At 44.4% G+C, this 14,446-nt stretch overlaps 1 protein-coding gene across 2 annotated transcripts in view; it reads left to right on the top strand.

Moving 5' to 3' along the window:
• LOC133481186 (glypican-5-like) overlaps positions 1-13,697 on the top strand; it is a 71,413-nt gene extending 57,716 nt beyond the window's left edge. Inside the window, exons 10-11 of one of the 2 annotated variants that reach the window (XM_061780263.1) lie at positions 2,825-2,934; positions 3,537-5,927. In XM_061780263.1, the coding sequence (XP_061636247.1) occupies positions 2,825-2,934; positions 3,537-3,626 (200 nt within the window). In that variant the 3' untranslated portion in view covers positions 3,627-5,927. Of the gene's footprint in view, positions 1-2,824; positions 2,935-3,536; positions 5,928-12,498 lie in introns of those variants that run through there. The other variant, XM_061780262.1, reaches the window with a different exon arrangement.
• The last annotated feature ends 749 nt before the right edge of the window (positions 13,698-14,446 follow it).

Here is a 14,446-nt window from a genome sequence, read left to right as displayed (position 1 = left end):
ATACGTGAGGAGTGTGGTTGGGGAGCTGCTCCATATGTAAAGTGCACTGAGACTTGGGGGAAAGGCAGACTACACCCTCAACTGGTTGCCAGTCAGTCGCAGGGCACATACAGAGACAGACAACCATTCAGACTCACATTCACGTTATTACTTAGTTACTCTTTCAGCAAGCAAGCCTATTTCTTAAAGCTTTAAAATGTGTGTGTGTGTGGGTGTGTGTGGGTGTGTGTGTGTGTGTGTGTGTGTGAAGTTGCCGCATTGGTGTTTTCTTGTTCCCACCATCTGTCCTCCTTAACCAGTATAAAGTTTGTCGCAAGTACTGCTGTCCTTCATTTGAACCTTCATGCCAGCTCCTCTGGGGATGCCAGCTGCGCCAGAACGGAGGTGTTAACTAATATGTGAGGCAGAAACTTTTGGCTGGCCTGAACTAAAAGTGACCTGGAGGCTGCAGGCTACAAATAAAATATACTCAGTAGCGTAAATTGTTATTTTATCAATGTAGAACTTCCTCCTCTCTCATTACTCATGTTGCGAAGGTCTTTACTACATCATGTGCAAGGCCTGTGACAGTGTTCATCACTCATCTAAGGTCATTTTTGTCTGCTCCATGTGGGTTATACAAGCTTGTTGCTAAGATGTAAGCCGACGCAAGGGCATATCAGAAGAGATTCAATGTTATCACCTGCTTTGGAGCAAATACAAAAAGATAATTAATGACTAATTAGAATTCCTATTACACTGTTGCATGTCTAACTTGAAACTAATGTTTTTAGATGTGATTAGTTGTTACATAAAGGATCAAGAATAAAATTACTTTATATCTATCTCAAGTATGATTAACCCTGATTTAAAAGTGTTGTAATGTAATAAATAATATACAGTATAATGCGTTATCACTACCTCCAGCAAGTGCCTAGGTTAGGTGTATTATATTTATCTGTTAGTTAATTTATTTAATTTGTGAATAGGGTTACACTAAACTCACACAGACAACGTGATGTGTCAATCAATACTAAATGTTCCCATTAATCGAGGGTGGTTCTGAATAAAAATGATGATACAAGAATTTATGGAAATGTTCCACCCCAGAATGCAAATGGAGCTGTCTGTACTGTATAATAGACATATAATCATATAATGACATGTAACTAGACAACAGCAAAACTATACTGTGCTGCAGATTTATTTGTTTGGGCTGTCATCTAGTAATGATAATGGAGAGGCAGTAGCCGCAAATATAATATGTTAAGAGTGCAAAGGCGGTACCTCAATAAATAAATATCCCATCACAATATCTTATTTATGTTTCCTACACACATACGTACAGTGGGTATGGAAAGTGTTCAGACCCCCCTCTTTTTTACATTGCAGCCATTTGCTAAAATCATTTAAGTTATTTTTTTCCCACATTAATGTACACACAGCACCCCATATTGTTAGGAAAAAAAACGGAAGTGTTGAAATTTTTGCAGATTTATTAAAAAAGAAAAACTGAAATATCACACAGCCATAAGTATTCAGACCCTTTGCTCAGTTTTTAGTAGAAGCAAGTATTGAGACTCCTCTTTGTCTGCTGTTATAGCTAGGTGAAAAGGTCTGAAATTCAAATCGGAAAGGTAATTTCCTTCAGATTTTGACAAACGGGTTTCTCGTAGGTCACTCATGGTGTAGTGGTACACTCGCCTGACTTTGGTGCAGGCAGCGTGGGTTCAGTTCCCACGCAGTGACTGTGTGAATGTGAGTCCGAATGGTTGTCCGTGTCTATATGTGCCCTGCGACTGACTGGCGACCAGTTCACGGTGTAGCCCGCCGTTCGCTCGAAGTCAGCTGGGATAGGCTCCAGTGCCCCGTGACCCTAACCAGGATAAGCAGTGTTGAGAATGGATGGATGGATGGGTTTATTGTATGTAAAATAGATCTGTTTTTAATTGTGTGATATAATCCATCCATCTATTGTCTGAGCTGTTTAACTTCACAAGAGTCTCGGGAGCGCTGGAGCCTATCACTGCTATCATCGGGCAGGAGGCGGGGTACACTCTGAAATGGTTGCCAGCCAATCGCAGGGCACACATAAACACACAACCATTCACATTCACACCTACGGGCAATTTAGAGTCAATGAACCTACCATGCATGTTTTTAGGATGTGTGAGAAAACCAGAGTGCCCGGAAAAAACCCACGCAGGCACGGGGAGAACATGCAAACTCCACACAGGCAGGGCCGGGGATTGAACCCCGGTCCTCAGAACTTTGAGGTAGATGCTCTAACCAGTCGTCCACCGTGCCACGATGTATGAAAACAATTTAATCAAAATATCTTTAAAATGTTTATCTTTTTTTTTTTTTTTTTTAAGGATAGGAAAAAAAATGGCCGCACTGTGATTGTAGGCTATGTCAACCACTACATTACCGAAGCCCACTCATCTTTTCATTTTACACACCACACCATTGCAAAGAATAGCCACAATAATACCATTTTTATTAAATTAATACATCACCCACACCGTAAGCCAAAACTGACTACTGGAACAGGCATTTTTATATATAGTACAACTCTTGTATTGCTCTCCTTCAGAGCTGACCCAATGGAATAGTGTACTTAAGAGGAAATTACTGTAATCAGCTGACGAGGGGTGGTTTGGATCCGCTTATGTTGCTGTGTTGTCAGCTGAGTCGTTGACTTTGTTGTATGTCTGACCTTAAATGCTTATGCTCAGTCGTTTTCTTTATCGCTGTGTGGTGTGAGTAAACAAACAAAAGTGCAGCTAAGAAGCTACTTAAACAGACAAATAATCATGTTCTCCTTGGCTATTTATGTGCTTAGGTATTGACACCGATGATTTATCCAGTGGTCACAGTCCAGTGATGAAGGACAGAGCGCCTCTTCATCCTCGTCATCACCGCATTCCTACTCATCTCAACTCTCCCCCACTGGTAGGCCATCCCTCGCATCCTCATCATAATTGGGAAAATGCAATTATGGATTTTGACCCGCGGCACGGTGGCCGACTGGTTAGAGCGTCAGCCTCACAGTTCTGAGGTGCGGGGTTCAATCCCCGTCCCCGCCTGTGTGGAGTTTGCATGTTCTCCCCGTGCCTGCGTGGGTTTTCTCCGGGCACTCCGGTTTCCTCCCACATCCCAAAAACATGCATGAACTGGAGACTCTAAATTGCCCATAGGCATGACTGTGAGTGCGAATGGTTGTTTGTTTCGATGTGCCCTGTGATTGGCTGGCAACCAGTTCAGGGTGTACCCCGCCTCCTGCCCGATGACAGCTGGGATAGGCTCCAGCACGCCCGCGACCCTAGTGAGGAGAAGCGGCTCAGAAAATGGATGGATGGATGGATGGATTTTGACCCTGGACTTCAGCTACATTCAGTCACATTGGGCCCTTTAAAATTGGGTCCTTTATCCTTTTCACATAAATTTGGTAGGCTGGTTAAGCAGTGAATATAGTATCTCATGTGTACATATATATTCATGGCATTCATCCATTATTCCCTTCCTTTCTCTCCACTTTATATCTCCTCCATCAGGTGCCTGTTACCGGTTCAGCCAGCATGCTAACTGTTGAACTACTACATTTGAGCCTGGTGACTGTCCCGTTGCTGCTGTCACCATGGTAACCCCGTTGACATCTGAGTGACAGCTTCAGAGACTGAGAAACAACCACGTTCTATGTGTGGTTGTTTAGTGTTTAAAATAACTTTGAGCACAGTTCAGCCTCTCACTGTTACTTTGTGGACAACAACGATGATTGATGATGATGATGATGGAAGATGGACGACTGAGTGAGCGTGAGCATTTTATATTACCTGCACTGACCTCATGTGTGCTCACTTGTATTTAACTTTCATAGCATAGATGGCACAGCACTACTTTTTTTCAAGAGGTGTAAATACAAATCTATATATTATATATTTATATAAAGAATTTATGTAGATGGATTTTTGTATAAATAGTGCTTAATATAGAAGACAGCAGACTGACTTGTAGATATTAATTGCATTTTTTTTTATCATCCACTGACAAGACAGCTATAGTTAGTAGTCATAGTAGCATAGTCACTATTAACACGACAGTGATGATTGATTAATTAATGCAAAAGAAGACAGAGACCCAGACATTGCTACGAAAAGGTGTGGAACATGTTTTCAAAATAGGGAAAACCGCCATTCACAGTGCTTTTATACTTGTACTTATGTCAAATAATTTAAGTATAAGTCTGTCCACGCAATTCCAACTACAATTTTCTTTACAAGCATGATAAATGTTTGAATGCTTCTAAAATGTGGGATGCATACGCCTTTTACTTAAATTAACGCACAAAATTGTACCTCCTCCAACAAATGGCTCATTAGTAGTGAAGTCTCTCAGTCGTCTCTCAGAAAAAGTTTTACTTTTCTTGTCATAGAACTCAATTACTATTTTCTCCTCAGTTTTATATGAACCTACTGTACTTTATATTGGGATGACAACACAACATCCCTCTTCATCAAAAAGTTAAAAATATGCATACTGAAGAATAGCATGCACTCTGTAGAAGAAAGGACATTAAATAATTAGGACAGGTAGCTATTCAGGGTAAAACACAGCCATCTGTCTGACAAATTTGTCTGCATTACAGTCATGTTTTCTTTTATTTCAATGGCTGGCTGGTTTCCAAAATGAATTAATAAAACACCAGGGAGAGATATTTGTCAGACTCAGCCAACATAATAAGGCTTTTCCTCAAATTTGGTGAACTTTATCAGCTTGTCCTAGTTTTCCAGAATACAATGGAGCATAATTGAAGTCACACTGAATCTATATATGGTAATATAAACTGAATGTAATTCACATTAATTAGGATTATTCCAGCCTTCTGGGTCTTTGTTACGTTCCCAAACTGTGCACAGCACAAGTGGAATGCTGATGAATATATTCAAAAGACTTGCAAGTTAACCAACAGAAGGACACTTTGCATATCTGTCAGTGGGTGACTGACTTTCTTTTTAAAGGTATCACACTGTTCTGCATGTATTATCGTACTGGGAGTACTAACATGACTATAAATGATTTACCAGAGATGCATGTAGAATAATTTCTGCTCCTATTAGTTGCTTTGCCTGAAAATCAACCTGCCAATACTATCAAAAATAAGAAATGTCTGGCTCTGAATTAATTAGCCCACATTTCATTTGATGTTCACAAATTAGGTGATTGAAACTGTTTGCCCAAATTATATTTCAGATTCAAGCCACACATCTTTTGCCAGGTGACTCCATGACTAAAATACCATTACTATTATCATAAAATACCTGGACACAACACACCATGTTAAATTCAACTTAAATTGATTTGGTTGTTTGATTGATGGCGGCACAGTGAACAACTGGTTAGCACATCTGCCTCACATTTCTGAGGACCGGGATTCGAATCCCGGCCTCGTCTGTGTGGAGTTTGCCTGTTCTCCCCGTGCCTGCGTGAGTTTTCTCCGGGTACTCCGGTTTCCTCCCGCATCCCCAAAAGGTTAAGTGAAGACACTAAATTGCTCGTAGGTGTGAATGTGAGTGCGAATGCTTGTTTGTTTATATGTGCCCTGCGATTGGCTGGCGACCAGTTCAGGGTGTACCCCGCCTCTCGCCCGATGATAGCTGGGATAGGCTCCAGCACGCCCGCGACCCTAGTGAGGAAAAGCAGATGTACAGAAAATGAATGGATGGATGGATGTTTGATTGTTTGTTGGTTTCTGATGCGGCTGCCACTGTATGGTAAGACATGTAAGGCAGGTGATGTAAAATACAAAGGACTTCTGAACGTGCATATAAATATAACCAAACACCAACTACAGGTATTGAAATGACCAGTCTTTCCACAATGCAAAAATACATTGCTTCTTGTGCCAATGTGATATTCTACATTAATAAACTTTTTTAGAGAAACAATTGCATTTTGTCATTCATACATTCTACATATTTGACACAAACTGACAAAAAAATCTTAAAACTGATTAAGCTTCAGTTGATGATTCCTTTCTATAGAAAAACGTACATAACTAAAACAAACAAAAGACTGTGTCATGTTTTGTTGACCTTTTGGATTTTCTTTTGGATTGTGTTTTGTCAGTTTACCAGTCAGTTTATTGTTTCCAGCCAGTCTTATTAGTTCGCTCTGTAATAGACATGCTCTCGTCAGATGGCACCATAACCCCCAACCTCGGACTGGGGCGGCATCCCTGTCTCCGCTCCCCCGCCAAGACAGACGGCTACGGGCATGCCTGGTTTATTTCACACGGACGCTAAATGAATTACCAGCCAGTCCGAAGGAAGTCATCAAAGCGGAGACTAGGAATCCTGACTCCTCACCCGGACTTTAAATCAATTAGCAGCTACCCCAGAGTACCATCAGAAGACCCCCTGTGTGCAGGGCCCAAGATACCGACCCAAAAAGCTTGAAAATCTACTGGTCACGCATGCCACGATAAAAGTTCAAAAGGCCATTTGTCCTTTTGAAATGCAACTCGTTAAGACCTCTGGGACAATGGATGGGACACGAGCAACACCCACAGGCGGTGGATAGCTACTGCAACTCCGGGAGAACTAATCACAATCTGCACCGAATTTGAATGTTGCATGATATTTTAAGAACTTTGCATAAACGCTCCCAGTGTTTATCATTACAACAGTGCAAAATTAGTGATTGTATTTCTGCAAATTTCATGTGCACGTGACAATGCAAAGCTGGAAACTGGTCTCATCTCTCACCTCACCTTGCCGAAGACTGAAAGCCCCACCTCTGCCACGAGGTGGTGAGGACACATCAGACGTCTCCCCGCTGCAGGGCACCCTGCCAGCGCCCCGAGCTATCCTTTTGGGTGACTGGGGAGCTCACGTGCAAGCTCCGCTGGGAAGGAAATGGGCGGTGCACGTCCGCTTCGAGCATCTTGCGAACAGCGCACCCGGGCTTCTTTCGTGTCCTGCCCTCTGTTGTTTATTGTTGTATGACTCATGTCATGTCGCTTGTCGTCTGCGGTGGTGAATCTAACACAGTATTTGTTTTTGGGATATGTTGATTATCATTTTTTTTCTATCCCTTTTGTCTAGTACCTCTTTATTTACCTGTAGTACAATTGCATTTTTATTTTGGATTCCCCTGCATTCCTGTCTTGCGTTGCCTGCCTCCCTGGGCAAGGGTCCACCTAATCTTTTTACCTCCTCTCCAAAAAATCTAAACCCAGCTGACACTAATACCATAGCTCATACCTGGTGTAGTTTAGTTTGTAGCGCATCATCAAGCAAATTATTATCAGTATTAAAACATTATTCACATGAAAATACATGTGGAAATGCTAACAGCTAAAACATATATTGTTTTTATATATTTGTTTTCTTTGTTTTACCATTGGAACATTCATTCATCTTACATTCCGCTTATCCTCACTAGGGTTGCGGGCATGCTGAAGCCTATCCCAGCTATCCCAGGGCGAGAGGCGGGGTACACCCTGAACTGGTCGCCAGCCAATCCTAGGGCACATATAAAGAAACAACCATTCACACTCACATTCACACCTGCGGGCAATTTAGAATCTTCAATTAACCTACCATGCATGTTTTTGGAATGTGGGAGGAAACTGGAGTACCCGGAGAAAACCCACGCAGGCACGGGGAGAACATGCAAACTCCACACAGGCGGAGCCGGGATTTGAACCCCGGTCCTCAGAACTGTGAGGCAGTCGTCCACCGTGCCGCCACTATTGGAACATTTAAATTTTAAATTATTACGCTTAAGAGAGTTTAAGCTGACAACCTTACATACTTTATATACTGAATACCACAAAAGGGAATCCGCACCCAGCTCTTTCACCTTTGGTCATTTGAAAGAGTAGTGTGAATGGATTGGCATAGTCAGGAAGCTGGCAAAGATTGCCAGGCTGGCACAGGAAGCTGAGTCAGTTCCTCTGTATTCGGGTGGAGAGACACCTTGTTTGTGCCCATGCTCCAAATGACTGCTCAAAGTACCTACACTTATTGGCGTCATTGGAGGAGAGCACTTCCTCATTCTACTGGTTCTCTATTGCTCATGTAGGAAATGACAGTAAGGCCGGGACGGGCATAATTGGGAGGAATGCCACACCTGAACCTGAACCCAAGTGAAACTCTCTTATTGGACTGTGTTTGTTATGAATTGTCCATAACAAACACCATGTTCAAGCATATCAGTGTCAATACATGCACTTGATTCCAGGGCACCTTAAGACACAGTTCAATGATCGATTTCATTGACTTCATAAGGCAATATAACTCAGGCGTGAGAGGAGTTCTGGTCCACCATCTGGCGGCTGAGGAAGGGGAAGCATTTCAACATCAAGACTGTATAATGCAGATGGGACACTACTGACCTTGACTGGGGACACTGTGGGTCGGTCGGTGGCGAGTATATTTTGAACACCTCCACAATTCCACAGATATGTCTTTGAATGAGGAAACAGAGTCAAGGGACTCTGAGGTGGGCTCTCCTATCTCTTGGGTTGAGGTGGTTAAAAACCTAACCGGTGGCAGGGCCCCAGGGGTGGATGGGATCTACTCGGAGTCCCTAAGGGCTCCGAATGTTTTGAGGCTGTCTTGGTTGACATGGCTCTGTAACATCGTGTTGACATCCGGGACAGTGCCTCTGGATTGGCTGACCGGGGATGGTGGATCCCATTTTTAAGAAGTGGGGCCAAAGGGTGAGTTCCAAGTACATTCTGGAGGTCCAGCGTGGTTTTCATCCTGGCCGTGGAGCAGTGGACCAGCTCTACACACTCACCACAGTCCTTGAGGGTGCATGGGAGTTCGTCCAACAGTCTAAATGTGCTTTGTAGACCCGGAGAAGGCGTTTGACCGTGTCCCTCGGGGAGACCTATGGAGGGTGCTTTGGGACTATGGGGTACCAGACCCCTGATATGGGAATTTCTGTTGTTCTACAATGAGTGTCAGAGTTTGGTCTGCATTGTCAGCAGTAAGTCGGGTTCATTTTCAGTGGGCTTTGGCCAAGGCTGCCTTTTCCACTCATTCTGTTCAAGTCTTTATGGACCACCGTAATGATAATGAATAATGATGAAAACGCTATCAAGATCGTCAACAAATTGTAATCATTTATTTGAATGATTCCTAGGAAACACCCCTCCTTGTAATTTTATGAAAAGCAGCGCGTTTCAGTACTCAATTCAAAAATATTATTAAGACATAACTTTAATTAAATGCAGAACTAATTAAAAGTAATGCATAAAGCTCACTGTGACTTGTTAGGCTTTCTTACTAAAACTTAAGTAAAACTGTACAAAACTTTTAGACGAATGTGACCCAGTTATGATCTCAAATGTCCTTTTCCTATATTTATATTCATTCACGACAGTGCCTTCGTTCAAGCTTTGAGAGGAAAACAGCTGATGCAAGAGAACAAGGGAACACTATCCTGCTGAATAAGAGAAGACAAAGGCTGATAGAAGGAGGGCTGAGAGTTGAAGAAGGTATACAAGAAACAAGGACGATTGCATTAATGATTGACAAGGAAAAGATGGAGAGAAAATAAGCGCTGCAGCATGACATCACATCACACATGAAATTAGAGCTCATAGCAAATTAAGCCTCCCAGTGTCATTTTAATGTCAGTTCTCATGATTTTAGGGTAAATTGAGGAACAAAATATCTAACATGGCGGCACCGTGGATGACTGGTTAGCACATCTGTCTCACAGTTCTGACGACCCGGGTTCAAATGCGGCCTCGCCTGTATGGAGGTTGCATGTTCTCCCTGTACCTACTGCGGATTTTACTCTGGTTTCCTCTCAAATCCCCGAAACATGCATGGTAGGCTAATTGAAGAATCTAAATTGGCTGTATGTAAATCTATAGTCCGTGCCAGTGGTTGTTTGTTTATATGTGCCCTGCAATTGGCTGGCGACCGGTTCAGGGTGTACCCTGCCTCTTGCCCAAAGATAGCTGGGATAGGCTCCAGCACGCTTGCGACCCTAGTGAGCATAAGCGATATGGAAAATGGATGGATTGAATATCTAACATTACTTTGTACAAGCACTGTATCTCCTTGTATAGAAAAGCCAATTAGTCTAAATAGTGTCAGGATTACATCCTGGCGACACACAGGAACCTTTTAGTCTTGTTCTCCACATAGCTGATTTCCATCTGGAGTTTTGCATTTTGCATTTTACGTTTACTTGATGGATCTCTAAATTGGAGATTTACATTACATTTTTTGGAGGGTGCTGGCGAGAGAGAATACGGCGTCCGTGTGGAAGGGTGGTTAGCACGCCTGTCTCACAGTTAAGAGGTCCCAGGTTCGAATCCCTCCTTGCGTGGCTTTTGTCCTGGTACTGTGGCTTCCTCTCACATTCCAAAAAGATGAAAGTCAGTTTAACAGAAGACTATAGATTTGTCATATGTGTGTGTGTTCCGGGTTTTGTCTTCCCCCCCTGTTTCACACACACCTGCTCCTGTGAGCATCTTCACCACCTGTGCCTCGTTCACCCTAATTACCCCTTGTATATAACCTCGTGTCTCATTTCCTCTCGTTGCCAGTTCGTTGTACCTTGTCGTCGCGTTCCAGAATTCCTTGTTTCCACGTCATAGATTCACAGTAAGACTTGACCCTGTTCCGATTATCGACCTTGTCTCTTTGCCTCATATTTTTGGATACTGTTGCCTCTCTTGGATTGCCTGCCTGTGTACCGACCTATGCCCGTCTATTAAACCTCTCTTTTTGGAAACTGTCCATTTGTTTTGGAGTCGTGCATTTTTGGGTCCTATCCTCTGTTCCGTTCATGACAGAACGAACTGGCCAGAACATGGATCCAGCAGACTCAGACCCGGTGCGCAAAGCCCTTCAAGCGCAGGGTCAAAGCCTCTCGAAGCAGGATGAGCAGATTGCCGCCCTCCACCTTCATCTAGAGAGACTGTCAAGGAATCAGGACAAAATGATGAGACAGGTGGCCTCGCAGTTTGAACTTCTTTTGAAATTTTTTCAAGAGAAGGAACCAGTTGGCACCACACCCAGTACTGCCACGGTATTTCCGTGTGAAGTAGTCACCATGCAGCCACCTGCCACCTCCGCTGCTGTCTGCCCACAGCTCTCTCGACCGGAGAGGTTCTCTGGAGAATCTGGGAACATTAAGCCGTTCATCACGCAGTGCGAACTCCACTTTGAGCTGCAGGCAGCTGTATTCCCCACCGAGCGGGCAAAGATCGCATTCGTCATTTCCCACCTGACTGGTCGTGCGGAGGCGTGGGCTACTGCTGAATGGAGCCGCAATTCCGCCGCGCGTCATTCATGGGCTTTTTTCGTCAAGACTATGGAGCAAATTTTTTAATTTTCCACTCCTGATCGTGAGGCAGCTCACTCCCTTGTCACCTTACAACAAGGCAAGCGCAGGGTGTCAGATTACGCGATTGAGTTTCGCATTCTAGCAGCTGAGACTCATTGGAATAATCGGGCGCTACTCGATGCCTTTTTTCAAGGACTATCCCCCGTCGTCAAGGATCATTTAGTCTCGCTAGACCTGCCAACCGACTTGGACACTCTCATCGCTCTCGCCCTCAAGATCGACAGAAGGCTTTTGGATCGCGAGCTGGATGGAGATCGGCGGAGGGATGCATCACCGCGCACTTGGAGGACGAGCCTCGGTGAGCAACAAGGCAGATTCCCTGCTGCCAGTCTCAATCCACTGGCTAGCGTCACCACGGATGAGCCCATGCAACTGGGCAGGTTCCGTCTCTCCCCTGAGGAACGTCAACGCCGGCTGAGGGAAGGGCGGTGCTTCTACTGCGGTCAGTTGGGTCATTCCGTGAGCAACTGTCACGTCAAAGTTGCCGGTAGCCAGGGCACGGGAGAGGTGAGTCTGAATTTCATTAAGGAAGACCCTACACGGGTTCTTCCTAAAGTGACACTATGCTCTCCTGATCAAGAAATTCATACACCTGTATTAATTGACTCTGGTTCTGATGCAAACTTACTCAACTCCATCCTTGTTAGACGTATGCACCTTAGAACCTTTGGAATAAAACGCCACCGCAACACCTATGCTGCAGACGGCAGTTTTATGGGCAAGATCACTCACCGCACCCAAACACTCACATTGACATTCCCTGATTCTCACTCGGAACGTATTAGTTTTCATGTTTTTGACGCCATGAATCATGACGTTATCTTAGGGAACCCATGGTTGAAATTACATAACCCCCACATTGACTGGTCCTCTGGGCAGGTTATGTCATGGGGCAGCAATTGCGCCCGAAACTGTTTCAAGCCGCCACGTGATGTTCAGGGTCGATAGGTTCGCAGGACACTCCACAGACCCCATCTGGGGATCCTGATTTATCTCAAGTGCCCACCTGTTATCAGGATATTAAAGATGGTTTTTCCAAGTCCAAGGCCAAATCCCTTCCACCCCACAGACCTTACGACTGTGCTATTGACTTGCTGCCTGGAACCACACCCCCACGAGGGAGGTTGTTCTCTCTTTCAGGGCCGGAACACAAGGCCATGAAGGAATACGTAGAAGAATCACTGGCAGCCGGGATCATTCGCCCATCTTCATCCCCTGCGGGAGCAGGATTTTTCTTCGTGGACAAGAAAGACAAGACCCTGCGACCCTGTATCGATTACCGGGGTCTCAATGAGATCACGGTAAAAAACAGGTACCCTCTTCCTCTCATCTCCACCGCCTTTGAGTTCCTGGAGGGAGCCAAGATTTTCACAAAACTGGACTTAAGAAATGCATATCATCTAGTCAGGATAAGGGAGGGGGATGAATGGAAAACAGCATTCAACACACCAACGGGACATTATGAATATTTGGTAATGCCTTTTGGGCTTACTAACGCTCCAGCTGTTTTCCAGAACCTTGTCAACGATGTCCTGCGCGACATGTTGAATGTTTATGTTTTTGTTTATTTAGATGATATTCTGATATTCTCCCCGGATGAGGAGACTCACATTATTCATGTCCGCTCTGTTTTGCAGCAGTTACTGCAGAATCAACTCTATGTCAAGGCTGAGAAATGTGAGTTCCACCAGGCGTCCGTTTCTTTTCTTGGTTTCGTCCTGGCTCAAGGTAAAGTCAAGATGGACCCTTGCAAAGTCGATGGCGTTATTAATTGGCCTACTCCCACGTCACGCAAAGATGTACAAAGGTTCTTAGGGTTCGCTAACTTCTACAGGAAATTCATCAGGAATTTCAGTTCTATAGCCTCTCCTTTGCATGATCTTACCTCGCCACACAAACCTTTTGTATGGAACCCGCTTTGTCATGCAGCTTTTCAAAGACTTAAGTCGAGCTTTACCTCCGCTCCCATCCTTACTTTGCCAGATCTCAAACAGCAGTTTGTGGTAGAAGTCGATGCGTCTGATGCCGGAATAGGAGCAGTGCTCTCCCAGAAATCTCTCAAGGGTGAGAAGTTACATCCTTGAGCGTTTCTCTCCAAAAAATTTACCCCAGCTGAAAAAAATTATGACATTGGCGACCGTGAACTGTTGGCAGTCAAGATGGCTTTGATGGAGTGGAGGCACTGGCTAGAGGGGGCACATACTCCGTATTTAGTATGGACAGATCACAAGAACCTTGAATATATTAAAACTGCCAAAAGATTAAATGCGAGGCAGGCTAGATGGGCTCTTTTCTTCTCTAGATTTAATTTTACGTTATCATACCGACCGGGTTCTAAAAATGGTAAGCCAGATGCTTTGTCACGCATTTTCTCCGAGGAGAGTTCTTTGTCCGACCCTAAGACTATTTTGCCTAAGTCATGCTTCATTTCCGCTTTTGTTTGGGACATTGAGACTGCGGTTGAAGGGGCTCTGAAAGACACTCCTAGCCCTGAAGATTGCCCCGAGAACAGGCTTTATGTGGTTCCGACCTTAAGGGGAAAAGTCATCCACTGGGCTCACACGAACCGAACGGTATGTCACCCAGGCATTGCCAAGACGCTATCAGTGGTCGAACAGCGCTTTTGGTGGCCTAATGTTAGGAGGGATGTTAGCGATTACGTCAATGCGTGCCAGGTATGTGCTGCTAACAAGGCCTTTCATCAACGTCCTTCTGGGGAGTTGCGACCCCTGCCAATACCACAACGTCCTTGGTCAGACATTTCCGTATACTTTGTTACAGGATTACCGGCCTCTAAAGGCAATACCACCATTCTTACAGTTGTTGACAGGTTCTCTAAGATGGCGCACTTCATTGCACTTCCAAAACTCCCCTCAGCTAAAGACACTGCCGAGCTAATGATTAATCAGGTTTTTAAGTTCCATGGTTTCCCCAAGAATGTGGTGTCTGATAGGGGTCCCCAATTCATTTGGAAGGAGTTTTGTAATCTCATAGGTGCTACCGTCAGTCTGTCATCCGGGTTTCATCCTGAAACCAACGGCCAAACCGAGAGGCTGAACCAGGACCTGGAGACGGGGCTCCGATGTCT

This window comes from Phyllopteryx taeniolatus, chromosome 7, assembly GCF_024500385.1.
Source record: "Phyllopteryx taeniolatus isolate TA_2022b chromosome 7, UOR_Ptae_1.2, whole genome shotgun sequence".
NCBI lineage: Eukaryota > Metazoa > Chordata > Actinopteri > Syngnathiformes > Syngnathidae > Phyllopteryx > Phyllopteryx taeniolatus.
The sequence above is the reverse complement of the archived record's forward strand: the minus strand, read 5'-3'. Positions and strand labels throughout refer to the sequence as shown.